This window comes from Lineus longissimus, chromosome 5 (genome assembly GCF_910592395.1).
Source record: "Lineus longissimus chromosome 5, tnLinLong1.2, whole genome shotgun sequence".
In the NCBI taxonomy this organism is placed as follows: Eukaryota; Metazoa; Nemertea; class Pilidiophora; order Heteronemertea; family Lineidae; genus Lineus; species Lineus longissimus.
The window spans coordinates 5,347,468-5,373,823 of record NC_088312.1 but is presented as its reverse complement, the minus strand read 5'-3'; the positions used below and the strand labels follow the sequence as shown (position 1 = coordinate 5,373,823).

Sequence of the window (26,356 nt, the reverse complement as noted above, 5' to 3'; positions counted from 1 at the left end):
GAACCTTTCAAAATTAATGACCGCATGATGATGTATTGATAATTCTTCTCGACCTGACATACTGATGCACCCAGTGCGGTGCGCTCAAGGTTATCACAACGTTATTACCAGACAACGATAATCGTTATCCGCTATCGAAAAAAAGCAAGGCCGTTCGTGAGTCAATCATACATGTAGCTGGGCATAGTGTTATTTTGGCCAGGAGTTAACAATATCTCATAACCAGCATTTTTGTCAATGATAACTATTTTTGCACTATATCATCATTTATTTTAGAACTATATGGAGTCCAGTTATCTTTGTTAATTTCCATCTCGCGTCTGCACTTGGGTTTTGGACCAAGAAGATAATAGTGATACGCAGAAAAAAAGAGTGATAAGCTAATTCAATCGATATCAGAAAAAATACTGCAGTCAATGCCTTATTGATCAATGTGAGAAAAGGCTCGCTGTGATCGATTTCGTCTAATATCATTCGATTAGACTGGGATCGGGAGATACTTAATGGTCAATGGATGTTCAAGTTGCTGTAGCGTTTCGACTGTTCATCTGTGAAAGTAAAACTAAAAAAACGAGAAGTTTTAAATTTTTATACTATTAGGCCTGTGTCTGACAGTCAAGTAAATCTCGAGATACAGAACAAAAAGATTTCGGGCTTTTGGCCTGCTCTTTGCCAACCTCAACAGTATAGAGCAACATGTCATCATGATGTTTGGAGCCAACATGCTTTCTCAATCAGCTCCAAGTGGCTGCACTGGCTGCAGAAAGTACTTTTAGTATAATTTAAGAACTTTCTTAGAGAAAGAAAGGCTATAAAAGGATGCGTCAATGGCAATGATTTTCAACAACCTGTTGCAATATCATGTTTGCAAGCCAATTTTCCATCCCAAAAACATGAAATAATATGGACTTGATTCAGCCCCAGGTCATGCCTTGACGAACATGATGTGTTTTTAACAAACCTGCCTTACCAGAGACTTTCAGTGTTAACCTTTTTTATTCAATTATACACATATCATTTTATTATTGTTAAATTGTTGATTGATATCATATAAGTTATTCAATATACTCAAAGGAAATACGAAACAAAAGGCATGGACCTGGATTTCAAAAGACTCATAAGTTTACCTTAAATCTATCTACAAGTTATATGCTCAAGGCTCGGTACATCTCTTTTTTTCTTTATTGATGGACCCTACCTGGGTTATCGAACGACCAAAGATAACCTATGGGAGACACCCTCCTCTAATAAGAAGCAATTTTTTTCCAATAAGATAAATATGTACATAAGAGTGTATAATCGAAGTATGTGCAGTCTGGTAATGGCATTGCTATTGATTCGTGTATTCTCCAATAGGGGTTGAGCAATTACAGGGGATGATGGGTCATTCAAGTAATGGCAAACGCCAAGACAGATAACGTTTTTTTGCCCGCTTCCATGGCTTCTGAGCAGAGAAACATAAGAAATGTATTGTCATGTCATTTTCAATGTTACGTTCAAGGAAGTTCAGGACTACCATGACCTACTTTGCCTAGAAAGTATTAACTGTGGCGCCACATGTTGGCATACCAGCCAAATAATGCATAGTCACCAGTGACTGCTCATAACATAGTGTAGTTGTGCATGATACTAACACCCTAAATTAGTTATGTGTTGCAGCCCCGAATACGTAAATAATACGGAGTGCTTAGCCTCCGTGCAGAATAGCCTAGGCTAGGAAAAAACGACATGAAAAGAAGGGAGAAGGGAGAAAAACTTGCCAAAAAAGAGCCCGCATCGGAAATCAGTATTCGAGACCATTCGGGCTGTGGTGACTCTGTTGCATTATGACAACAGTGTACATTGCTGCTACCACATGGATGCCTTAAAAGTGTAACTACACTTCTTTCGTTCCATCACTACGACTTTCTGTAGGGTGATGGGGTAATTTAGTCGAACAACATGTAATTTGAGACATCGAGTTGATACATTAAACTGTTTGAACCTGAGTTGACCCACTGCATTTGACTAATGCACCGATTCATTGATGGTGACAGTGCATTGTAATTGACTGTATTGCACAAGTACAGGGCAACAGCGAGATAAAAGTGACTAAGTGGGACTAACTTAGTTGTAGTACGAGTATTGTTTCAGATTGTTCTGGCATATATGTAAAGTATATTTGTAAGGTATGTGAGTTATACACAATGGACCACCAGTGTCCATACACCAACGCGACCGGCACAAGACCCAACGCGATTTGTGTCCAAAGTCAATGATAACAAACAGATTCCTTAGAATACCTCATAAAAAGCGATACAAATCACAACACCACACCCGCGGTGACCTATTATAAATGGAACATTAAATAAACTTTCATTCTGTATCAATTGTGACATAAATCATCATTTATGAAGAGATGAATGCCTATCTTCTTGATATCTTGTCATAGCATTCTTTGGTAAAGAAAAGTGCGGCCACACCATGATAAAATACACCATCATTGACAATAAAGTGAGGCACTGATATCTTAAAGTACATTTCAAAGGCCACATAATGAGGACGACTGCAGTGCATTGGCGTCCATTCATTGCGTATGGACGCCACATGTAAGATGCCGAGTGTAGCAGGCGTAATATATCAGGACGAGTCGAACCTCTGGAAACGGAACGCAAGCCTCTTCTGTCCTATAAAAGAAGGGATTCCTCAGTAAACATGTTAAGTTCCAGGGCAGTCATCATCAGCTTGAGGTTCTTGGAGGATGATGCTGCTTCTTATCTCCATGAAAGAAGGGGTTTAACACGTAAGCTTGGAGATGCAGGGAAAAAACAAGGATAATCTTTTTATCAGGCTGGTAACTGCTGATGCTGACCGAATGTGCTGACAGAAAGAACTATTGGGCACATTAGAACAGTTCACCAGTTCAATGTTGTCTAGCAAGTTGTTTCAGTGGCATTATTTTGAGGGGGTTCTTTATTGATCTTTTCAACTAATATGAATTTCACATTGTATCTTTCAGTTTGTCCGGCCCCAGACATGACTGAAGACGCAGGGCATGAAGCAGACTTGTAAGGTAACTATGCCTGGGATGAACCCGACATGTGCGTTCAAGGGTCCATCCCAAACTATAAAACCACACCAGTCGTAAGCTTATGTGGAACAGTTGTCGAGATGTTTGATGGACAATGACTTCATCCACATCTTATGGGGGTATAGGGCGTGTGTTGGTGTAAGGGGGACAAAGTGATCCATGTTCCATATGCCCCGCAATTTATCTAGTTACACAAATAAACCGAAACTAAACAGGGTACAGGACTATCCGTGCAGAAATGAAAATATTTCTTTGGCAAAGCCCTGTGATCATTTTGGTGTCACCAGGATAGGCCGTATTTCGTCTCTGGGCATTTCCTATTCATTCCTGGCACAAGATCAGATTGACACACAAAATAGTTATGACCTGAAGATTTCAACCCGATTGGTCGAAAAATAAACCGTACAGGACGGAAAATGTCTATATTCAATGCACTAGGGCACAACGGCGAAACAACGATGATTCTTCCATGAGTCGAACCCATATCATGAGCCTGTCCCACTGATTTCCCTACTCCTGCGTGATTTGTAATGGCATTCCTCATTCCCCTAATTTGGATGACCCTACGTTGACCTACTGAGGAAGCCCCTTCCTGACAACAAAGACCGCCATCATTCAGTGTCGCTCCGTGGCTATTTTTGGATACTTTGCATATCCGGTGACCTTAAAGGGTCAGAAAAGAGAGAAACTTGAATGTCGTTGCCATTCCAGTTGGGTTTACTGTGTACTATTGTGCACATGGGAGATTCAAGTTCTTTTCACAAAGCTTAGAAATATTTCTAGGAAAGCCTTTTAAAGACCTTGAGCTAGAAAATCCGCTTAGTAGTTAAAAAGATGAGGCCCAACGGTGTTCATAAAATGTACTACTACAAAGTAGATTGTTGTGCTTTCCATCATTTTGCAACCCTATACATTCCATCATGTCCATAGATTTTGCGAAGTATTCTCTTTGGGTCCACGCATGAGCATCCCTGGACATCACAATCGTTCATGTAGCCCTTTGATACCTCGAAACCTTCAACTCTCTATACCAGCGATGACTGGGTAGTGTAGGTAGAAGGGTTTTGCACGTCTTGTCAAACTCAGTGGCGGGTGCATGGTCAGCGACCGATTTTTGCAAATCCTCTTACGCAGTGATTCTGAGCGATTGGCGACGGATATGAGACTGTTGCACACCTCTACAAACTCTTCAATGTTGGCTGAAGTTCTCAGGGCTAGCTACGCAGGCATAAAATAAGGGTGTTACTGGACTTTGCGTTACAATCTGTTGTTACAAGTAGTTACTAGTGATGCAGTATAATATATCCTCAATGGTGGCTACTAGCTCAGTCTCCAGTTGTATTTTTTTCCGATATGACATACATCATGACCTCAAAGGTAGTTCCTTAGTCCCTTAGGGGGTAATGAACGTCTTGTGGTACAACAACTTGGCTATGGGGGTTATGGCTGTGCTAGCCAGGTCCCAATATTAGTTGTCTTGTAGCATGTAGTGTAAGATGTAAACTGTTTACAACAATTCGAGATACCTCAAATGGTTGCTTGTCAGTCTCCTAAGGTTGTTACTCATCTTGCAAAATAGTTACTCCTCCGGGGAGGCTCCGCACTGCCTGCTTGAAAGGTGTCACACATCTTGTTGTTAATCTTGATGAAACCTTTATCGAATACTTTGCTAAAATACTCGTTTCCTCTCCTCTACATATATGGAATCGATCAACAATTATTATCATTTTCCCAGGAAGGACTGATGAAGGAAAGGAAACAAAATAATCAGTAAACGTCAGTTTGTTGCTAGTGGATTGAAACAAGATAGAGAAATACTTTGATATTCAACGTTGTTTTTGAACGTTTCTGGAGTGAATATGGAACCATAGTATCGAATTTTAAACAATGTTGATGAATACAAAGAACTGGATTGTTCTCAAACGTTTTTGTCTTCAGCAATCACTTTGTTGACCTTTTGATCAGGCGCTCTGACCACACTCTGTGTGTCCATTATTAAAAAACAATGTTTTTAGTGGTGGCTATCAGTTTCACATTCAAACTCAGTGGGGAAGAAGGGGTATATAAAGTTGAATGGTCCCTGTGACCTGCCTGAAGCGGCTTTGCATTCATGATATTGAACATTCTGTCTAAAGATAAAGGAAAACCAGACCAGTGACCAAGAGATAACAAAATGAGAATTTCAGCAGTCTTAGTTTTGAATGTTAATAAGAAGGCTTAATGGAATTCAAACAATGGTTGTGGGTCCAGTGACCTTAGATGGGAGGTGGACATTATGTTGTGGGTATTTTTTTAGAGATTCTATGTCGAGATGACCATGGCCTAGACCAGAACGAGGAAGTGATTTGACCCTCCATGGTTTGATTGAGATGCAGTAAGTTTGCAAAACTAGTATCACCGAATAACACGTAGAAGAGACTTTCTTAGATCTGAAAAGTACACTTTGCTACTGAAAAATAGTGACCTTCTGTACTCTGTTCTTTTTCTTACCTTTCCTCACATTAGTCTAGTTACTCTAAGTGATACAGATTCTGATCGGAATACATCATCTGTTTTAATATCAGTAGTCCAGGACAGTAATTGAGCTGGTACAGAGCTCCTAAGGGTCGTGTTTGACAGCTTGAGCAGCACTGTTAAAACTCAATGACATTATTGAAAATAATGGCGACAGTTTGGAAAAGTTCATTCATTGTGTGACATGCACCCATGACAAAGTTGTGTTGCAGTAAGGTTTACATTCTTCAGTCAGGCTCGAAAGTACTCAATGTTTTGCAGAAAAAACAAATATGCATTTCTTGTGACAAAATATTCCAAATACATGTTCCCGTCGATTCGAACAGTGTCTTTCGTGGTAAGGCTATTGAAATTGGCATCATACTTTCCACAAGCTTAGTACATGAATTGCATTTTAAATATAAACAATGTGATGAATTGATATAAGTCTGTAAGGGATGCAGTGAATTAGCTGACTGACCTTCAACAGCCATGTCTAATAAGTCTTTCATGAAACAGCATTCCATAGTAAAATTGTCCAAAGTTTTCTTGTGATAAGGTATTTTTTCATTTCTCGGTGTGAAAAGAGGGTATTTGTCGCGAAGAGCGATTCTAATGAGGTAACTAGCTGCCAGTCTATCAGTTCATTGTCTCTGCTTAAACTTACGATAAGACAGCCTTGAATGTGCAATGCAGTGAAATACACTAGCTTGCATGTAGTTGGTAGCGAAGCTACGGTATTTCGCAAAATAAATAGGATGTTTTATAGGATCCTTGCATTTTGCTCGATCTGAATTATGAATTGCACAAATTTTAAATATGCAGATTCATGCCACAACCAACAAAAACATGCATTTATCATTCAACATGCTTTTAAATCAACATGAACTAGGGATTTAGCTGTATGTCGAAATATGCTTCAACGATAAAGGACTTTAGATAACAAAACACTTTTAAAAAGCTGTCTTGACGATACGACGTGAAAGCTTTTTTTACGCACATTTAGAATAATAGATAATATGATTTGATTGATAAATTGATAAATACAAATATGTTGTAATCATGTATCTTACAGACTTTCTCGTCAAGAACTAGCAGCTTAATAATACACAATTACCACAAAGATACCGCTGTCAACTAACAATATTGGCCTCAAAATCTTATCGATATATATGCCGATATTCCATTTAATGCCAAATATTCAATTATTACATAATTTCTTTTTTAAATTGTGGTTTTTCTTCTGGCTTTTCAACGAAAGCCATTTCTCTCATGTCATAGCGAACTAGAGCCACGAAACCTGAAGCAAAAACCAATAAAGTCACATATCAGTGAACTGAATAGAACCAACACTTCAATTTCAACTCCTGCATTATTTGCTACACTGCATCTCAGGGGTAACTATGCAAAGGGTATAGATTGTACAGGGGGCTAATGTACATGGTACTGCAGCAGAGCTGCCAATAGTGGCTCATGCATCAAACGGCAGGCAGATGGTACACCTCCAGCTGTATGGGGAGCCTTCCCATGACCACAGTTTGACCTCGATATCCTGATCGTCTGCTTACGAGCCCAAAATGGCGTCCTAATCACTGATCATTGAGTTTGACCGGATGTGTTGCTATTTTTACCATTGAGAACACGAAATGTGAAGGTTAGAATGGTGGAATGGTTGATTGTGAAGGGAGGTGTGGGGGTTTGTTCAATGTCAGTCCCAGAATGGCAGATATTTTCGATGATGCCACTCAAAAAATATTTTAAAAAACCTGAAGAATTATCAGTTGATGACATAGGGAAAATGTTGTTTATTTTAATTGATTGCGATTTGTTTGTTTTCACTATAACCCTTTTATTCAAATGGGGTTAATAGGTATAAATCATTGGTTAACAGCACGAGAAAATGCTGTATATCAAGAATTTAAGAATTTACTGAAATATTTATCGTTAAGCTTGGGTGAGCAGGCCAGACTTGCATAACATGGTAGCCTCATTGAGCCCTGTCATGTTTGAAGCAAACAGCATTTCATCATAAATCAATAGCGTGATGAAGAAACCTACGAATTTGTTTTAAGAAAATTCTCTCACCATTGAATATTTTGAATCATTGAAACAATGACAAACTGATATTTGTATGCAATATATTGCAATTAAAGGCATACAGATATTCAGCCCCAGGTGAATATTCCTCCTTGTGTGCATGATTGGTAGTCTCTATAATCTAATACGCCAATAATGCAATAATCAAAGAGATCATCAATCATGTATATCATTATAACCTTGCAAGACAACGTACTGTTATAGAACAATGACTGTATGCAGAGACATAGAAAACGACTCTGGTGTCCCTCAATTGGTTTGTAATTTAAAGAATGCTGAAGCTGGTATCAAAAAGCATATATGTCTGTTTGTAAAGATGTTGTTGATGACTGCTTCTCCAAAAGCCATCTACCTGTTGAGCAAGCAATAGGGCGTGTGCAACTATCAGTGATATTTCCTCCAGAAAGATACTTAAACGAATGTACACAGATATAATCCTTTTGTTGCTTTTATACAGCGTTAGTAACTTCAACTTAGCCTTCGTTCATTACTTATTGTTGTGGTGTTGATTTATCTTAGAAACAGCTTCTTTTGCATGGCATCAGATAACTTGAAGGTGGGCTTATGACCATCGCAAGTTGAAGAAACTCAAAAACAAAGCCAAGTTGAATGCAACTCATATCAATGAAATCTCTGTCAATTTCACAATCTGCCTGCTGCATTTAGTGGGATATAGAGGGCTGGGGTATGTGGGAAAGGTAGATGGGGACGGGATTCTTGTTTTTAACAGCAAAAACAACATTCTTGGATACATTCTTGGATACAAGGAGCATGAACAGCAAGACCAGATTGAATGTGGGTATAAGTTGATACTTCTTTATTCCCTCGAGACATAACAGTAGTTACTTGTAACAGGCGATCCCTCACTATGAAATTAGTACTTCAATATGCTCTTATTTTTCTGCTTATATGTACACTTATCTTTATGCACTGCATGCCCCGTATTCCATATTTTTTATGAGTATCATCACATATTTTCTATAAATACGACCAAAGGAGTAGGGGGTATGGACATTCATACATGTCAACTACCTCCCTGTGAGTATGTGTGCACTATAGACGATGACAGTGTACGCTATGAACTTTGCGAGATAAGTGCCGACGTTGGGGGTTTGTAGCCGGGTGTCGGGACAATGTGCCTCCTCTATTCTGTTGAAAAAATGTCATGGTGCAATAAAACTGGAGTAAATTGATGGGACGTTTATGAAGTACTATGGCGCTACACTGACAGCTGTGGCCCACTTGTGCACATGGTGGTACAGACAGGACATTGCCAACATTTGCTGGACGTTTTAAGGATACTGCGGACACTTGATACATATATTCGAATGGAGGTTCAGAGGGACAATATAACACCAACATAGACCCTGATCCCTGTGTAAGCCTGACGTGACCCAGTGTCAAGGCCATCTGCGCACATGCCAATACCATGCTTGGACGCCATTATGTAATACAAGATGGAACATCTAAGCTGAAATGGACCTACATGGACACAGACATAGACAAAATGACAGAACGCCCAATATTTTAACCTTTTAACCCCAAATGCGCGAGATTCCGGTCGTGATACCGCTATCCATCATCAACAGTGTGCAATGACTACATCAATGTACATAGAGAAAGCGTACAACGCAAGAGACGTAAGCACGTGCACCAAAATCAGCTGACATTAACTGCCATTTGCAAATGGAGCAAGACACCCCTAAATTGAGAAATATCCAAGGACGTTACCAGAATATGCCATCTCCAGTTGAGAAACATGGATACTGGTCGTGTACTCCGAATGCCTTGACAGCGCTAGCATTTGAGCCGCTGCTGCTTCGATTCGTTTCAAGGTCACGTCTTATGCTAGATTTGTATGTGGAGCGGAGGTTTTCATTGCTGTAACGTGCTGCTTGACTCCTGTCAAAAGGGTCATGGCCATGGGATTCCCCAATAAGGTACGGTGACAGTACCAGATCAGCTGGTCTGTACATACATACAGTTCGTGTACAACGATACAGCGCAGAAGCACAGCCATTTTTGTTCATGCGCAAACGTCTCGCATACTGTAAGCAGTAGATAAGCAGTGACAATAATGTTGACATTAGAAAGCTGCTAATGGTTTTGCACCTGTAGACGAGAGGATGCTCTTTGGGTGACCCCTCTGAACACCCCTTGTCCAAGGGACCAAAGATGTAAAGAACAGCACTAACCACCTGAGGCCATCCTACGGTAGCCGTGTTGCGGGCCGACCTCCGAGCCTCTGTTCCCTCCTCCAGCTCGGTATCAGCTGTACTCCAGTTCTCCTGATGTAGTAACTCACCAAAATCTCACACTTTCAACTATCACTAAGGGCGATTTGCCTTTCCAGTCACATGACACCGAATTACATGGTCCTTTGTGCTAATTACAGAAACCAGTTCATTGATTACGGCAGTTCGACCAATAAGAATCCAAGAAAGGCTGTCAGTCTCCCCGAATATCTTGCTCAATGGGCTCCCCGTTTACTACTCGCGTCATTATAGTGGCATTTGAATGATGCTGAACGTGGTATTCCCCATTTATATCCACATTACCCTCATAGCTGATCTTAACTGCTCTCGTGCCTCTCAACAAGGTAGGTCCACTTTGCTATGTATAAACCACTGGGTCACTTGGCATTGCTACATTTATTCATCAAAGGATGTATTTGGATATGTCCTATTTAGTACCCATGTCATCATTGTCAACTATACATCGGGTTAAAGGTCATTCAGAACAAGGTACTTTTAACAGTATTATATGTCAATATTTGTAATGTATATGTACTTAATGCCAACATCATTCATGAGAGCGGAAGTTGCTTAACCCCTAGTATCACAAGGTGGAATGTCATGGGAGATGTTAGTCGGGTATGTGAGGTATTATATTTATAGCAACTACCATGCTATTTAGGCTTGTACCATTATCATTTCCTGCACCCTGTCAATATCAGAAGTATGTTAATAGTTTTCATGTGAGTCAAATTACCTCGAATGTATCCGCAAATAAGAATTCAATTTTCAAAACTGACCGTTTAAGTATAACTATAAGTTGACGATGAGTGCCGTTGCACGTTTTCATATTCAAATCATGTATGTTTACGATTGTTTGTGTTGATTTCTTTAAATTCTCATCAATAAAATTAAATCAACCATATTTGGAAATTAATTTCTTCAGAAAGAGCTATTTCTAATTCGATCAGACGTCCCAATAGGTTATCTCTTGATCTGTCTAATTCACTATGATATTTATTAATGAAAACATTTACACTCAATATGCGTACAATACTAAAAAAATCTGAAGATATACAAGCACCTATATTGCCAAGTTTTATTTTCAACGTTTTACCTCCCTCGTGGTCATGTCAAATGATATTTTAATTGTAGAATTCTACCATGATTTTTATTATTTCTATTAATTTATCCCCAAACCGCTAAAAGTTTCAACGTTATTGGACAAACTTAAATCCCCTTTAAATACATACAAAACTTTTAAATCCGGTTTACATTTTGGGAAAAAAATTAAACGAGAGCTGTTTTTTTCCTTTGTTTTAGACTTCTCCACGTAGACTCTGTACAATGGACAAACCATGTGACACGGAAACCGTTATACAAAGATAACAACTTGCTTTTGGCAAGGTTACGGCTGATGGTTGTAACAATGCCTTACTAACACAGGTCTGTGTTGTCTCTGGGTAGGCTACATGCATCATGGTCACACCATGCATGCACTACGATAGCAGCCGAAATACACATGAAGGAGTGTACTGTGAGAGGCCGGGGTCAAGGAGGGGTACACCAGAGCCACAAGAACAGGACAGAGCCATCCAGTTGACAGGGGGCTGGTAGATCCACACTAACTTCCGGTGTTGAATGAAATTAGAATTGTACTTTCATCCTTGAGTTTAATCCAACATCTCATTGAAGGGGACGGATGCACCTTTAACCATGTAGGTCGAATACGATATTCGCTGAAACAAATTGGCCTTTAGTTTAGCTATATATAAGTATATTAGAATATGAATGACTCGTCAATGAATCATCTTTTAAATGCTCTCGCATCTGTAACAAGAATGTCACATGCCATTGCAGCAAACTGGGTCGAATAGGACGATCGCCCTGTTTAACACAATCCGTGAATTATTTGCCAAGGTCAGTCATAAGTGTATCAGGTCCAGGAATCTAGGTTTCTCTGCCGATGTGGGGGAGTGAGGAAAACAGAGCGGAACACGTCATCACCGTGACCTCACACTTACTGTGTTCTGACGTGTGGATACATCAACACATCAATCATGACTATTCATGATCAAAGCGGTATTTGTCGAAAGAGATTACACCACCCATTTGATATGTCAATTTTAGAGGGACATCTTTAGAATACTCTTGCACAGGATTGTGGATAAAATGTGAAATCAAACAACTTGACAAATCTATCAGGTTTTTATGTAGGCACTTTAAGAATTAAAAAAAGGAATCATGTTTTCTTCTGTAATAATGTTTTTTTTCTGTTTTGCAATAAAATGGATGTTCAATTAATAACGAAATAGGTAATACCAAGTAAGTACATGGTATACCAAGTAATCCATACTTGGTAATACCAAGTAAGTACATGGTATACCAAGTAATCCATTCTTGGTAATACCAAGTAAGTACATGGTATACCAAGTAATCCATACTTGGTAATACCAATAATGGATCGGCAAGTTCTGGTATATATTTGGTAATAACTAGTTACAAAGCGTACATTACCTCCTTGTCGTCTGTACATCTTTTAGACCTGCTGATTAAAATTAGGTTATCGAATAGACAAAAGACATTCTTTCTCGCTGATGTATGTGTTGTGTCACACAGATAACGGTATGGAATGTCTAAACAGAAACAATTTTTGTACTCCTGTTTATTGAGCACTAAAGATTCGTCTATAATGTGATATTAATGCATCATTAATTGAGTTTGAGCGTATCAAATTGATGCTGACCTAGTCTTGCACATTGTCACCGTCTATTTCCGGTCAGTACATCGCTGTAAAGCGACTTGGCTGCCATTGTTCGCCCCGCACGCGTAACGATTCCTCATTACTAAGCCATCAAATCTCTTATTACACAAATCTTGTGACAAATTCACTGATGAGTATATTTCATCATTGTTAATCTAAAAGGAGTATGTTACACTTTAAAGCAGGCAAACCGGTCGAAAAATTTTCACTGTATCGTAGCCAGCTATTATTCAATACCATGTACGCTCATGCGCGCAATCAGTATTGCATTGTGCTTTTAAGCTCGATTGAACAATGCATCGACCTTCACCTTGATGAAAAAGGAGGGGCACGTCGACGTTCCAGCTGAGACCAATTTGAAATGTCCTTCCCTGTCTGATAAAGGGGGTAGCATGACCTTAATACCAGTATAAGCCAATGTATTGCTGAGAGCGAATGTTGCGTATGGCTTTGTGCCAATATGGAATATGTACGTGTGTGCTACATGTACTAGCATCATTACCAGCTGTTTCTCTGACGTGTCCTTGAACGACGGAAATTTAATAAAGCCATGTCCTCGGGCACAGTGTTACAGCACTGACATAAAATTCCTTCTTGTATTGCTGAAACCTGCTTTGTAAAGATGCATATGGTTCTCCTGGCTCCGAAATAAGGGTTGCTTCGAATGACTCAGTTTTAGTTATAATCGTCGATGGCAAGAACGAATGCGCTGATGCCACTCGTAGTAAGACCACGCAACATGTATGTCATTGGTAAGCCTCCACGGACGACCTTTGCAATGAATCTGCTGATGTTGGCAAAGGGCCTATGAAATGTGATGAGATAATTTTTGAAGAAGGTAAACATATATAGTTAGTTGATCAGCAGCTTGGAACCTGGGTCACTGATGAGAGTCAATAACAGTTAACGTCTGAATGATTTTCACATACAGGCGTTGTGATGGAGAACATTTGAAGCTGGGGCCACGGTAGATCCTACCAAGTGAAGACTCGCCCAGGTAGCTTTCTAACGCTTAGTGGAATAATGCATTACCTAATGCACTAGGAGAACCTGTGTACTTGGTGTCGAAGAAATGAACGACAGGTGATTTGTGTACAGTCTCTGGTTATACTAGAGGCCCAGGTTTAATGTGCAATTACAGCAACAGTCAGAAAGTAGATGTGTAAACTGGGGGAATCTTCTACATGCGATGATTAAATAAACTCTCAATAAGAACTGTTATTTTTATGTTTGTCGAATGATATTATTGAAAGTTTGGTAGAATAAATAATAATCAGTACTCAAGTGCTGTAGGTTGGCCATATCAAGGCATTCGGCGACCTGATGAGTGATGCATATCGGTACCAAAAACGCACCCATAACACCGAGTTGTAGAATGACATAGACTATGTACATGTAAATAAACATTCGCCTTCCCTTGAAGCGTTGATACAGCAACACTTCCATCTCACGCAGTCTATTGTTGGCAGATTCCCAAAATGAAGGTTTGGTATTAAACAGTTGACGTGTGATACTATCCTACTTAGAATTGATTCCTTGCCAGTTGGCTCTCACTTTTACCAGAGTAAACAGGTGAATGACCTCCGGGTGTATTGAACGAATTGTAAATTTGTTTAACTGATATTGTTTTCTACGAGATGAGACTTACCTTTCGACGGGTTCAGTGATTAATATGAAATCGAGGTCAAAGTAGTAAGTTACACGGCATCAATCATACAACCATAGTACTGATAATGCAAATTCTAAATGTAAAAGCAACAAGTTATCTGTTTTAGTTATATTCGTACTGGTTGTGTTTTGCTCGAAGAACTAGTAGGCCTACATCTAAACTATATCTGTTTCAACCTGTGCTTTGCTCAAAAACTGGTACATCAACATGTCATCTGTTTAAATCACATATTCCCAGTTCTGCTTTGCTCACAAAACTCTTACACTTGTATGATGTCTTTAATAACTGCATACTACATCACTAATCCTAAATCATCTTTAGAATGCGTGTTGTTTAAAATCGCAGGATTTACACCAAAGTCACCGTTAAAGCATAGTCATTAATATAAACGACACTAATGACAATTATAGCACTTTTAAGATGATAATGGTGGTTTTACAGATTGCGCCCTTGACAAAATTTACAGCAATTATGAAGAAAAACAATTACGGGTTGCCATTAAGAGTAAAAGTGATGGATAGACTGAGCTTTATGCTAAATTTGGTTCTATTATTTCCGATTTTGTATTTTAGTTGATAACCCCCATCAATATCTCTCTTAGACATGTTGATTATGGTAAAATGTTAATTCGACATAATACTAAAGCTTCACTTGATGGCTTAATATCTGTGGTACTACTTGGCTGGGAAAGGACATCATGCAATCTTATTTTTTTTAAATAATCTCGGAATTCCGAGTTTTTATCTCGGAGTTCCGACTTTTTATCTCATAATGCAATTTCATTTTTTCCAAATAAAAGTAGGAATTCAGTGATAAAAAGTCGGAATTCCGAGATTATTTAAAAAAATAAAATTGCGTGATGTCCTTTCCCAGCCACCGTAGTACTTACCATGGTTTAATTGGCGCGAAATGTGAAAAGGGAAGTTGAATGAAAATGTGTGTGTTGACGGCGTAGCCACAGACAAGACGTGCAGGACGTCGTAAAAAGTCGGAATTCCGAGATTATTTTGAAAAAATAAAATTGCATGATGTCCTTTCCCAGCCGCCGTATATAGTAGCTCTGCCCCTGCTGTATCAGTAAGGTCAACAGAGGTAATACAACGAAACTTTTTTCTTTAAAATTTTTTTCTCATGCGAATTATAAGGCTGCCATTCTTCCAACATAGAAATAATCACGCATCGCCCAAAATTCTATTAGCAATTTCTTTCGATGACTTCTTTTCCTCTCAGTACCAGCACCAGATACCCCTGAAGACATACAACCATCCCTTCCATTACCTCGCCACAAAAAGGAGAAGAACAAACACCGAATCATCTACACCGGAAAATTGCATTTTTTACAATTCACACTTCCTACGCACCATACTGGAAGAAGATTAAAAAAATATGTCAAGATACCACCGGAAATACTGCGCAGAATCTTAATACGTGGATATAAAATCTCACTTTTTAAACACACAAAGGCGTATCTGTATACTTCTTAGAGTTCCTTTCACAGATATTAAATTTGATATGGCAAATACGTCATTTTTAGCTGATTTGGAATGCGGAAGGCATTGCTTTGCGCTTCTGGCGACGCAATGTACGAAAATTAACATAAAGCAACCCGAAGCGGAGGATGCATTGTTTTTTTGATTTTGCTGTATGTCCTGTGCATGCTTTGATGTTGGTCAGAGTGACAGCATCTGATAGGAGAATGTGCGGAGGACTGAGGTAGCACCATGGGAATACCGGCATGGTGTGGCTTAATGTAGTCAATAAAAACCACAGATTTGCTAGCAAAGTAGCAAATACGACTTTCAGGGGATTTGTTAGATTTTAGCATTAAGAGTAAAGCGAATGCACCATTGTATACGCGCGGAACGTTTCAAAGAAAAATACCGTGCATATATATCAACGAAGTTGATAACTTTGTAAATTAAGTCTGTGCCCTGGAGCTCGATGGTATGTGGGATTTAAAACTAAAAGGATATTATCTAACCTCGACAAAGTTAACCAGAGCGAAATCCGAGTTGAAAGTAAAATTGCAGAAAGATCGATACTTCGGAAACCTTTAGTGGTTTTGTATCAAAAGTGTAACATAACCAAAGGCTTTAAATCTCAAAAAGTTCATATACTCTTCCATTTGTACTTTTAGTTTTTTTTACAACACTAACTTTATTCAGTCAGGGATGGTTTCAGTGTCCCTGTGCGATCATTGCTTGGTTAGGACGATTTCATAATTCATACCCTCAAATAGGTATCGCTTCTTTTAGGATTGACCTTTTGAGTCACACCTGAGTTCAATGTATTGGTTACTCTCATTAAAAAGAAGGAATTAATCAAAAGGAAGGCTAAACATTCCGACCACTTTGACCCTGGGAAAGAATAATTTTCATATGGACCAATCAGCCTTTTCCATAACATGATAATGCTTCTTCATCGAGCAAAAACGACATTATTATGTTCAGGGTATTATCCAACACAATACCTGAAATGCTGACGAGAAACGGAAGTTTCAAAGGGAACACATTTTTTATAATAATCGCACGTTACAGCATAACAAAGGGCAAGATTTGGAGTCGGTGATGAAGATAAGGTGAACCTCTATATAAAAAATGTAATATTATACCTCATATAGAAGGCCTATTGCGTCTAAAGAGCCAAAGAAAAAATCTCAAGACGACAAATTCTGCAATAATTGTCTCCGCATAACCATGGTAACCTATGAAGAGTTGATGATTGTCTTATCAAAGCATAGAGAGAGGGTAAGAAGAAGCCACTTACATGTGACCTTGTATGCTGTCCATGTAACCATGTCAACCAATAGAAACACAGCCCGCATAACAAACAGAAGTTAGCAATATTGGCAACAAGGGTTTGCAATCAAACGAAAGCTGCGCTTAAATAGCTCAACAAAAGATCAAACATTTTGTTACTTTCTATGGGTTATTTTATGATCTGACAAATAACTATTTGCATTCCACCAAGGACCAATATTTGTAAGTTCAATTATTAGAATATGAATATGAATTTTGATATCATACTGAATTTAATACTGAAATCAAAATAACTTACCATGGAAAATCTCCATGAAGATGTTCGTTGCTTTTTCTAGTGTATTGGAACTAATTGCACTATTGTTCTTCAAAATCTGTCTACAATAGTCGGTTACAACAGTTAAGACTTCCAGTTAGAACTAAGAGGGATGCACGGGCATCTTGAAAAAAGTTTAATGTGCAAATTACTAGCATTTTGGATTTGTCTAGAAAGTATTACTTCCACATGCACAGATTATCGTCATAACTATAACTTTATTAATTTGTATAATCTTGTTTCGTTATGTTTTAAAATTAAGATTAACAGAGGCCATGATGTTGCTTTTAATATGAAATAAAACACTTGATACTTCTATTTGGCTGTAATACGTCTCACTTAAGTTGACATTTAAATGATAGTGAGTAGAACTTGGCATGATTAATCACAAGTCCACTTTCCCTTGACATCAAACTAACCAAATTAAATCGAGATGGATTTCAATCTTGTTTAGATATATACATAATAAATGACTCACATATGGTTCGTTTGGCCATCTTTCCAATTTGCCGGATTATGATTAATTATTTTGATACCAGAGGTTCATTTTGTGATTTCCATCTCTACTACCCTTTTAACTAAGATAACCTGGTACAACAAGGAATGATGAACCCTGTTGATCTGACAAACAATCCCTGGTGAGATGCTGCTTCTCGTAGTCATGGAAACTGCACACTTCTACTTTATGGTGACCCCGGGAAATATCGTCATAAAAATTATAAAATTACGGCTGTATTAGAAACGAAATTGCTGGACCCCATTTTAGAGCCATTGTCAAAAAATTACCAGCAATTCATCAGAGTCTATTACTAGTGGGTGTATTGTATATCTAACTGAGAACGCCTCAGGTTATGAAAAACTGTGTGATTATTGCTATGGTTGAGTTATTACTGAACACACAATTGTATATTGATATTACAGCCATTACTTTCAATTTTGTTTAAGTAGCTATATGAAATAAACGGATGCTATATGCCTTGTTTGAAATCCGAAACATTCATTTTGTGGTGGAGATGATTGCTGAGCATATGTAAAATGGACAATAAAAGTATCATATGATCATTTGTCTGTGACATTGAAATGATTTTCCGTGCTGAATTGCTTAACAGTTATTGCAAGATGTGGTCTTTCATACTGAAATGGTTCGTTTTCAATAGTTTGTTGTATTGGGCAGTTTTGAAATAATAAATTTTCTATTAAACAGTTTTTCACACTGAAATGTTCCCTTTTTCTATACAAGCTGTTAATTTTATTGTGAATGATTCTTTTTAAAGATCAGAATGTAGTTTTCATGCTGTGGTATCCTTGTTTCAATCCCAAATCACCAAAGCAATATTATTACCTTCACTCGTCTTAGTAAGAAGAAGGGACCATATCAATTTCTTTGTTATTTGACTGATCTGAACGAACCTCACACCATGGACAACATTGCGAAAAAACAGTATTTTTCTATTGTTTTTGTACAATGATGCTATTTTCTGATGACATGCCTCGACATTACATAAACCATGGCAACGGTTGTCCATACCTTTTTATACTTTTTGTTACATAGTATGTCATACTGTGATCAGCCACTGTTATAGCCAGTCGTTTGTAACATTATAAAACGTAGGCCTACTAATATCGATAGAAAAAGACTATTTCTCATCAAATAATTGTCTGAAACATATTCTTGTTATGTCAGTGATAGCAACTGGAACATTTTGCTTCTTTCAATAACGACATCGATGCAAAAGAAATATGATAAGATATGTAATAAAGGTTCAATGGAAGTTGAAAGCCCTATAACATATATCACAAAACAAAACTTTCACGTTCGTTAACTCGAAACTTTTCTTTGAAAAATTAACTACATGCGAAAAGGAATATTCTCTATTCGTTTTGCTTGAAGGCAGCGACCAACCATGTTGTGTAATGGAATACCCTTCCATGCCTTCTGAATTATTCCAAACATCAATTTCACTTTAAAATCGCAGAAACATCATTTAGCCATGGGCGTTTTTTAAATTTTTCATGACGCAATCTCAAAAGTGTCTTAGTCAATCAAGGAATGTTACAAATGGGGATTCGCCGTTGACTCTTATAATTCAAACAACTGATACGACATGTAAAGTATTTAAATATGATTCAAACTACATGTACCATTACCAGTGTTTTTACATTCAAAATAAAAATAAGCCTCGTATGTTTTGTGACTTTCAATTTCTACATTCAAAACGTTACTTAATAAGTTACGAAACAAAACTTAGAAAAAACTAGTGGAACTACATTTTCAACTCAGAGAGCCTTCAGCGAAGAGCATGAAATCATTTCAGCATTATATTTTGTTATTCAAAAGAAACCTTCGAGTATTGTTTAAAAGAAAGAGGTACATACACGTGTGATTTTGTGTAGAGTAGAAAATCTTATCTGTCAATTTAAACAGAATAATATAGATACACGAATTAAACAAGTTGATAATAAACGCTGGATATTCATCATTTTGAAATCATGCCTTCTTCCATTATTCTATACCTAAAGATTTTGGCTTTGTAACACCACCTCCTCGGAAATTTCGTTTGTACACGATGTGTACATGACTGTGCAGAACCCCTATGCATTAGATCCTAAGGATGGTCTACATTGAGGGCCCCAATGCATCTAATATGATCCCGATACTCTATGAGCACTGCACACCAAATGCACGCCAAGCGCACCAACTTAGAATGGACTTCCTAATTCATTCCTCTTGCAAATGATGCCATTGAATCAGAATAATAGGAAATTTTAATATGCGAGTTATGATTAGGTTTCTCATTGTGCTGGAGTATGCTTCAGCTGGTGGGAGGAAGTATCACAAGGATTTACCTTGTTGGTTTGGTTTTCATCGTGTTCTTCATTAGGTGACAACAGCAAGGCTTTGAGGGTAGCAGAAAGAATAAGATAATCCGCCATCAAATGGCACATTGGCAGTGGTATCAGATTCACCAGGCTCGAATTTACTGTAAAGACTTTTGTGAAATAAAAATGAAACAAAAATCTAATCCGTGACTTTGTTCGCTTCTTTTACTTCGTTGTTTTTTTATTGCTTTTAGTGTTGTATGGTGTCTGTGTTTGGATTAGCTGCATTAGAACAGTAGCCTTTGTTATAACTCTCTCGGAGTATACGAAGAACGAAATGTACTGAACAGTTTATCAAGTTGAAAATGTCGATATTTTGTTTGAAAATATCAAGTTTTCTATTCCTTTTTTTTTACTTGACTTCTACTAGTTTCATCCTAGCTTGATCGTTAACGGGTTGATTTTTAAGACAAATATAAACTTCACTATTTTATGAGATTCTGAAATATTTCATTTATCATGCAACAGTTATTAATCAACGCATTCCAAACATTCTTTCTTGATTAAAAGTTCTTTCTAAAGTCAAGTTATTTTCTTCAGAAAGTCTTTGGTGACCAGTTAATAAAATAGCAAATGTATTCTCTGTTGGATATTCAAATCAATGAGAAATCAAGAGCTGTATATTTGTCCGATTGCAGTTGAAGTAGTCATAAATGTATTTTTCAAGTACCATTAGTACATAATTTCGTTACATCTTGATTCTTGAGCTATTTCAAAGTATACGGATAACGTAATCATGATCTAGAATGCGAATCAGGATTCTGAGACGAAGTAACGGCTTCGAACGAAAATGGATGACTGTGATTGGAAAAGATGCATCACGAGGACACGGTTTGGAGGGCACAAACCGGTTGCATGATATTTGAGTCCAACGAGTTTTCTGGAGGATATCTTTGAGTTTGCTACTGGTACCCAACAAATTGGGAAATTCGATGGCAAATGTTAGTTCAGCAATAACAAAACGCAACCTTTTCATCACAGAAAAACATTTATGCGCAGGTCCGTCGAAAGGTTAGTATATGTGGGCTCGTTCTTCAGAGCAGGTTAAGTCACTAAACTTAAACTCTTCGTTATCTCCTGCAGTAGACCTAACACCAAGTTTAAGTTAACGCCAAGTTAGTGACCACAGTTAACTTGTTTTGAACAACAGGATCCACGCCTTGCAGTGGCAAAATTTCCAAACGGAGGTCAATATTTCAGGGTGATTCGATTGAAAAACACATGCCCATTTAGCAGGAAATATGTGTTTTGTACCTTGGAAACAAGTCTCGGCTCATGTTTTAAGGTTTAAGATAGATGTTTCAGTAGTGTATGGATTATCCTTTTAATTTGATTACTCAATTCATCTTCCTCGAGACTAGTATCTTCGTCTGACATGTACACAATTAAATGATCACCAGCATCAGCAACCTGCTTGCCATGTTTGCTGATAAACATTTTAATTAAAATGTTGCTGTACATTTTCATTCCACCAATACAGTTGAGCCTTTACGCCGAGGTCGTTTTTAACTACATTACCCCGCAGCTATGCAGTTGGAGGTAGGAAGGGGATTCTGGTTAATCGAATTAAACCAGTTTCAAGGTCGTCGAAGTTGAGTTCTTAACGCGCGCAGCACATCTCAAATCGACATGGCTGCTTCTTCTTTCAGCAAGCACACCCTACCGTAGAGAAGATTTAACGAATTTGCAACGTACCCTGCAGCTAAACTTTCAATGGCAAAAACTACAGACGGAGGTTATGAGGTCTGCCCGGGGGCTGGTTTCATGTCAACTAGGAATCAACCTACGGAAGCCCTGACAGGCCTACCATACACGATCCATAACATTGCCAATGCATGCTTGGTTGTTAACTAACAGCCGCAGTCAATTTGGGGGAAAATCAATCAATATCAACAGGAATGGGAAGGAAATGATATTTTATATAACATTCACAGGTGAATCTTCTCCAATCTTAACGCCACACACCAAACCCTCTCAAGCGTTAACGGAATACTGAAATATGTTGCATTTGCTGCTGATGTAATCCGCTCTGAGATTCAATGGGCATCAGAGTGGTTCACTAACTCTCTATGGGGATGGGGTGACTTCTGTCACCCAGCCGCGAATGATATTTGGATGTTCATCTTTTCAAGGAATATAATTATAACTTGTTCTTTTTTGTATTTCCCAAGTCTTGCCTCTGGAAGGTGGGGATAAATTAAGAACGTTATTATCGAACAGTTGCGTGTACTGCTTGGTAATCGGAGGGAAATCATGCCCACAGATAACAATTAATTCAGAGGATTGGTACTTTTGCTTTTGAGTGCAATACCTACTTGGTAATGTACTAGACTAAATATTTTGTTGTTGTTGTCAGTTTCTATAGATTCAGAGGCTTTGACAATGTCAATACATTTTCTCAGAGATGACAATTTTTTTTCTGTCTGTGAAATTACTTTTCAGCTCAGATCAGGGAATAATCAGTATAACTAACTTGCAGATAATCAGTACTAATCAGTAATAATTACATACAAATAGTCAGTGTAGCCGACTTTACACATAGTGTAGCTAAGACACACTTTGTCTTATTTGACATGAATCGCAATGACCTTTTTTCATTATACCATCTCTTGGCCAGGTCTGTATGCTGCTAATTAAGAGCTAGCTGCTTATGCGACTGAACAATTTGAGGATGCCTCCAGATACCACATTTGTCATCGTCAGAACGTGATTCAAACTCGGATCACCTAACGCTGGTAGGGTTAACTGCACATACTCAATCCTACGTTTTCTGAAGATTTTTCCGATGACTCGGCGCTTGCACGTAAGCTGTTCTGAAGAGGTAAAACAGATGAAAAAGTCCATCTCACAAGGCGCATCACGCAGAGAAGTAAACGGTACGCTAACCTAATTAGCCGTTTCGCAAACCAACAAAAAGAATCTTCGTTACGTCATTTAAAGGAAATCATCGGGAAAAACCACATCTACTACTAAAAACATTCTCGAAAGAAGCATCTTCTAAAAACATGATAGATGGAACATTCTAATAAAAAAGTACAAAATTTCCAGAAACGTGGAGAGTGGAATGTCTTGTCTTGGTAAAAAATCAAGAGAGTTTTTACGTTCTGTTTGGTGAAGGGTATTTCGAGATTATGATACGGCAGGGATTAGTCTATTTTTAGAATCAGATGCTTCTTACTGACCGTCAGAAGTTATGGAGAGGTCAGCTGAAAAACTATTGAATCGATATAATTTGTTTTTGGCTCATTTGGTACTCTCATCACTGTAACGTGCTCCATCGAGTGGAAAGAATGTGACGATTTTCTCCTGCGATATTATTGGTGGTTCTGTTGTAATGGATTAACGAATATATTTCCCTAAGTAATGAAACAAGTACGATTTACTCGTAACAAAGTTCAATTTACCAAATTTATTGCCGCGGCTATGGTAAGTATTATTTATCTCGCCAAAAATGACGATAGCAAATTTCTTGAAATAAACATGTAACTACGAGGACTATGACTCCATACATTCACGACAAATATCACTCCTTAACATGTCAAGCTGGTCTGACTTTACTTTAGTTTTTGATTTGATACAAAACTATACAATTTAAAGCAGAAACTAAAGGTGATACCTTGAAGATGTTACATGTAGTAGCATTTCATACATAAAAAGATCGCCTCTCAGTGAATACAATGTACACCACACATTCATCCATTTGACAATGACCACTTGTATCATATGATAAATATGATGAATGGGATTCATAGCAGAAAGATGTACAAAAGAACATCAAGTGACTTTATCACAATACTTGCCAATTTGGACAAACGTCCAACACAACTAGGGCTGTTCGGTTGACACCCCCCCCCCCCCCCCCCCCCCAACCTACAGTATAATCAACAAAGTGTGTCGAAACGTATTTTGGATCGGTAGATGTACATGCACAAAAGGAATTATTTTCGACATAATTCAAAAATTGAAAACAGAACAAACATACTCGATATTTTGAGAACGTTTCCGAGTAATTTATTGAAAGGGTTAACGAGATTACCGTTAGTGAACCGACCAGCCGTACATCTCAATCACATCCTTCATAAGGGTTATAGGTTCAAACGAAATATTGATCGAAATTATTGTACGAAGTTTAAATAGAGACAGTTGGAAGGGGATGAAATACAATTTTTTAGAAAATAAGAGAATTTTCGATGTACCGGTAGGTATCATCCCAGAGCCAAATCAATTAAAAAGGGAATGTAATGAGTGATTTTTGTGAAATCGAACGAAAACACCCATCAATGTAATTTCGCCGTCTTTGAAAGACCTACAGAGGATTTTCAAATTAACTGAGAGGCCTCAAAACATTATGGTACTGGTAACTCGACATGTTCTTCGAGAAAGGTACTTCTCAGACCCCCCAATAATTACGAAATCTCTATCGAAAAATTACACCGGTTCCCCCGTTCCTGTAAAGTTCTGTTTTCAAATGAAAGGGTTAAAGGAACTCTACACACAGATTTCACCCGTACAACCTGACCCCACCCCTCTACCCACGGGGTGACATATTTGCCTAATGAATGCATACGCGTGTGTATAACCTGAGACGTGATGGTAATTAAGCAAGAGGGATCGGTAGTTTTTTCGGCTTTGTCGCTTTTACGTATCGGAGTTGCACAGTTCCCAACATTTCGATATTTTTTTCCTAAAAACGGAAGGGTTAAAATAATCTTCCCCCAGGAGACCGACATCACAAGTTCCCGGATGTTGTTCTACAACAATATGAAACCTTGGATACGGCAAGTGACCTTGGTGGAATTGGCTTAAGGATACAATTGTGGCAGAAGGGGGAGGGATTGTCCATGGTAAGTGTCTGGTAAGGGTAGGGGCTCCGCAGTCTTAACCAACAAACACACCAAAAGCAACGAAAACTATCTCCACGTACCTGAATATAAGTAGATCTGCATCTTCGAGTCGTGTCCTGCCTCCGTGACGTAATGTTAGCTCTGACGATTCGCGGCGAATCCAGTTTTTTAACCTTCCATCCTAATTATTCCTTATCTCATTCGGAATGGCAGTGCACAGCGAACGCGTTCGTTAACGCCATACATCAAATTTTATGATATGAACGTTTTAAAAATTGAGGTATGACTGATGCGACGCTATTGATGCAGCTTTCGTATTATCGTTCGCGAATAAATTAGCTGTTAGTTTTTTCAAAATCTGTACGATTTTCTACTGGCTAAACGCCTTTCTTGACTACTTTGTGTGAGTGATTTTGTACCGTTTGTCATTTTGGCTTAGCAAAGTCATCAAGTTTAATACACGGAGCATCTAAATTTTAGATTTGGGGTTAGCATTTCATTAAATATCTCTACCTTTTCAATTATTATTTAAGTGGTTAAATGCATAATTTGAAAGAGATTTATTTTTCATTTATATACGTTATAAAACATTCAAATAATTGTATCCCTCTTTATTTGTAAAAATTCGTTCTCAATCTTAACTAGAATATTTGAACGAATTCAAAGATCTTTGAACGAACACGTCTGAATTAAAATATTCAAACATTAAATTGCCAAAGGGGATTATGTGAGCATTTGTATAGTTCTCAACCTTCATCGGATGTTGTATTGATACCCTGCATTGCTACTGTGTTGTACAAGGTCATTGGACATGGCTGTAATGTACAGCAAGGACGGGAGCTACTCTGTTATGCTATGGTTAACTGTTTCAGGGAGAATTCTCTTTTGTCGGTGGAGATTTGTCGATTCGGCATACGAAGAAAAACTAGGCAACAAGGTAACAGTTGGCCACCTTGATATATTATAATTTAAATATCTTGTAAATTTAAATTTGACTCCTATTCTTTTGTTTTGAATGACGAGAACAAAAGAGTTTAAATGGAAATATTTCTAAATTCAACCGAAATAAAAGTTGTAAGACTACCGAAATACCTATATTATACTCTAGAACTTAGGAAAAGATCTAAGACCAGGCCATAGGCCATGAATAAAACTTTGGTATCGCCAACGCTTTGTCCATCGAATTTGAACGTTGTTGAATGGCACCAAACGATCATGTACATGATATAC

General features: G+C 38.0%; 1 protein-coding gene across 5 annotated transcripts in view; it reads right to left on the bottom strand.

The window, feature by feature from the left end:
• Nucleotides 1-26,356, bottom strand: part of LOC135487618 (protein lin-28 homolog) — a 168,976-nt gene that overhangs the window by 95,909 nt on the left and 46,711 nt on the right. The window contains exon 1 of one of the 5 annotated variants that reach the window (XM_064771587.1): nucleotides 25,207-25,281. The exons of 3 other annotated variants lie outside the window; for them this stretch is intronic. In XM_064771587.1, the coding sequence (XP_064627657.1) occupies nucleotides 25,207-25,228 (22 nt within the window). In that variant the 5' untranslated portion in view covers nucleotides 25,229-25,281. Of the gene's footprint in view, nucleotides 1-9,855; nucleotides 10,884-25,206; nucleotides 25,282-26,356 lie in introns of those variants that run through there. One more of the 5 variants, XM_064771588.1, reaches the window with a different exon arrangement.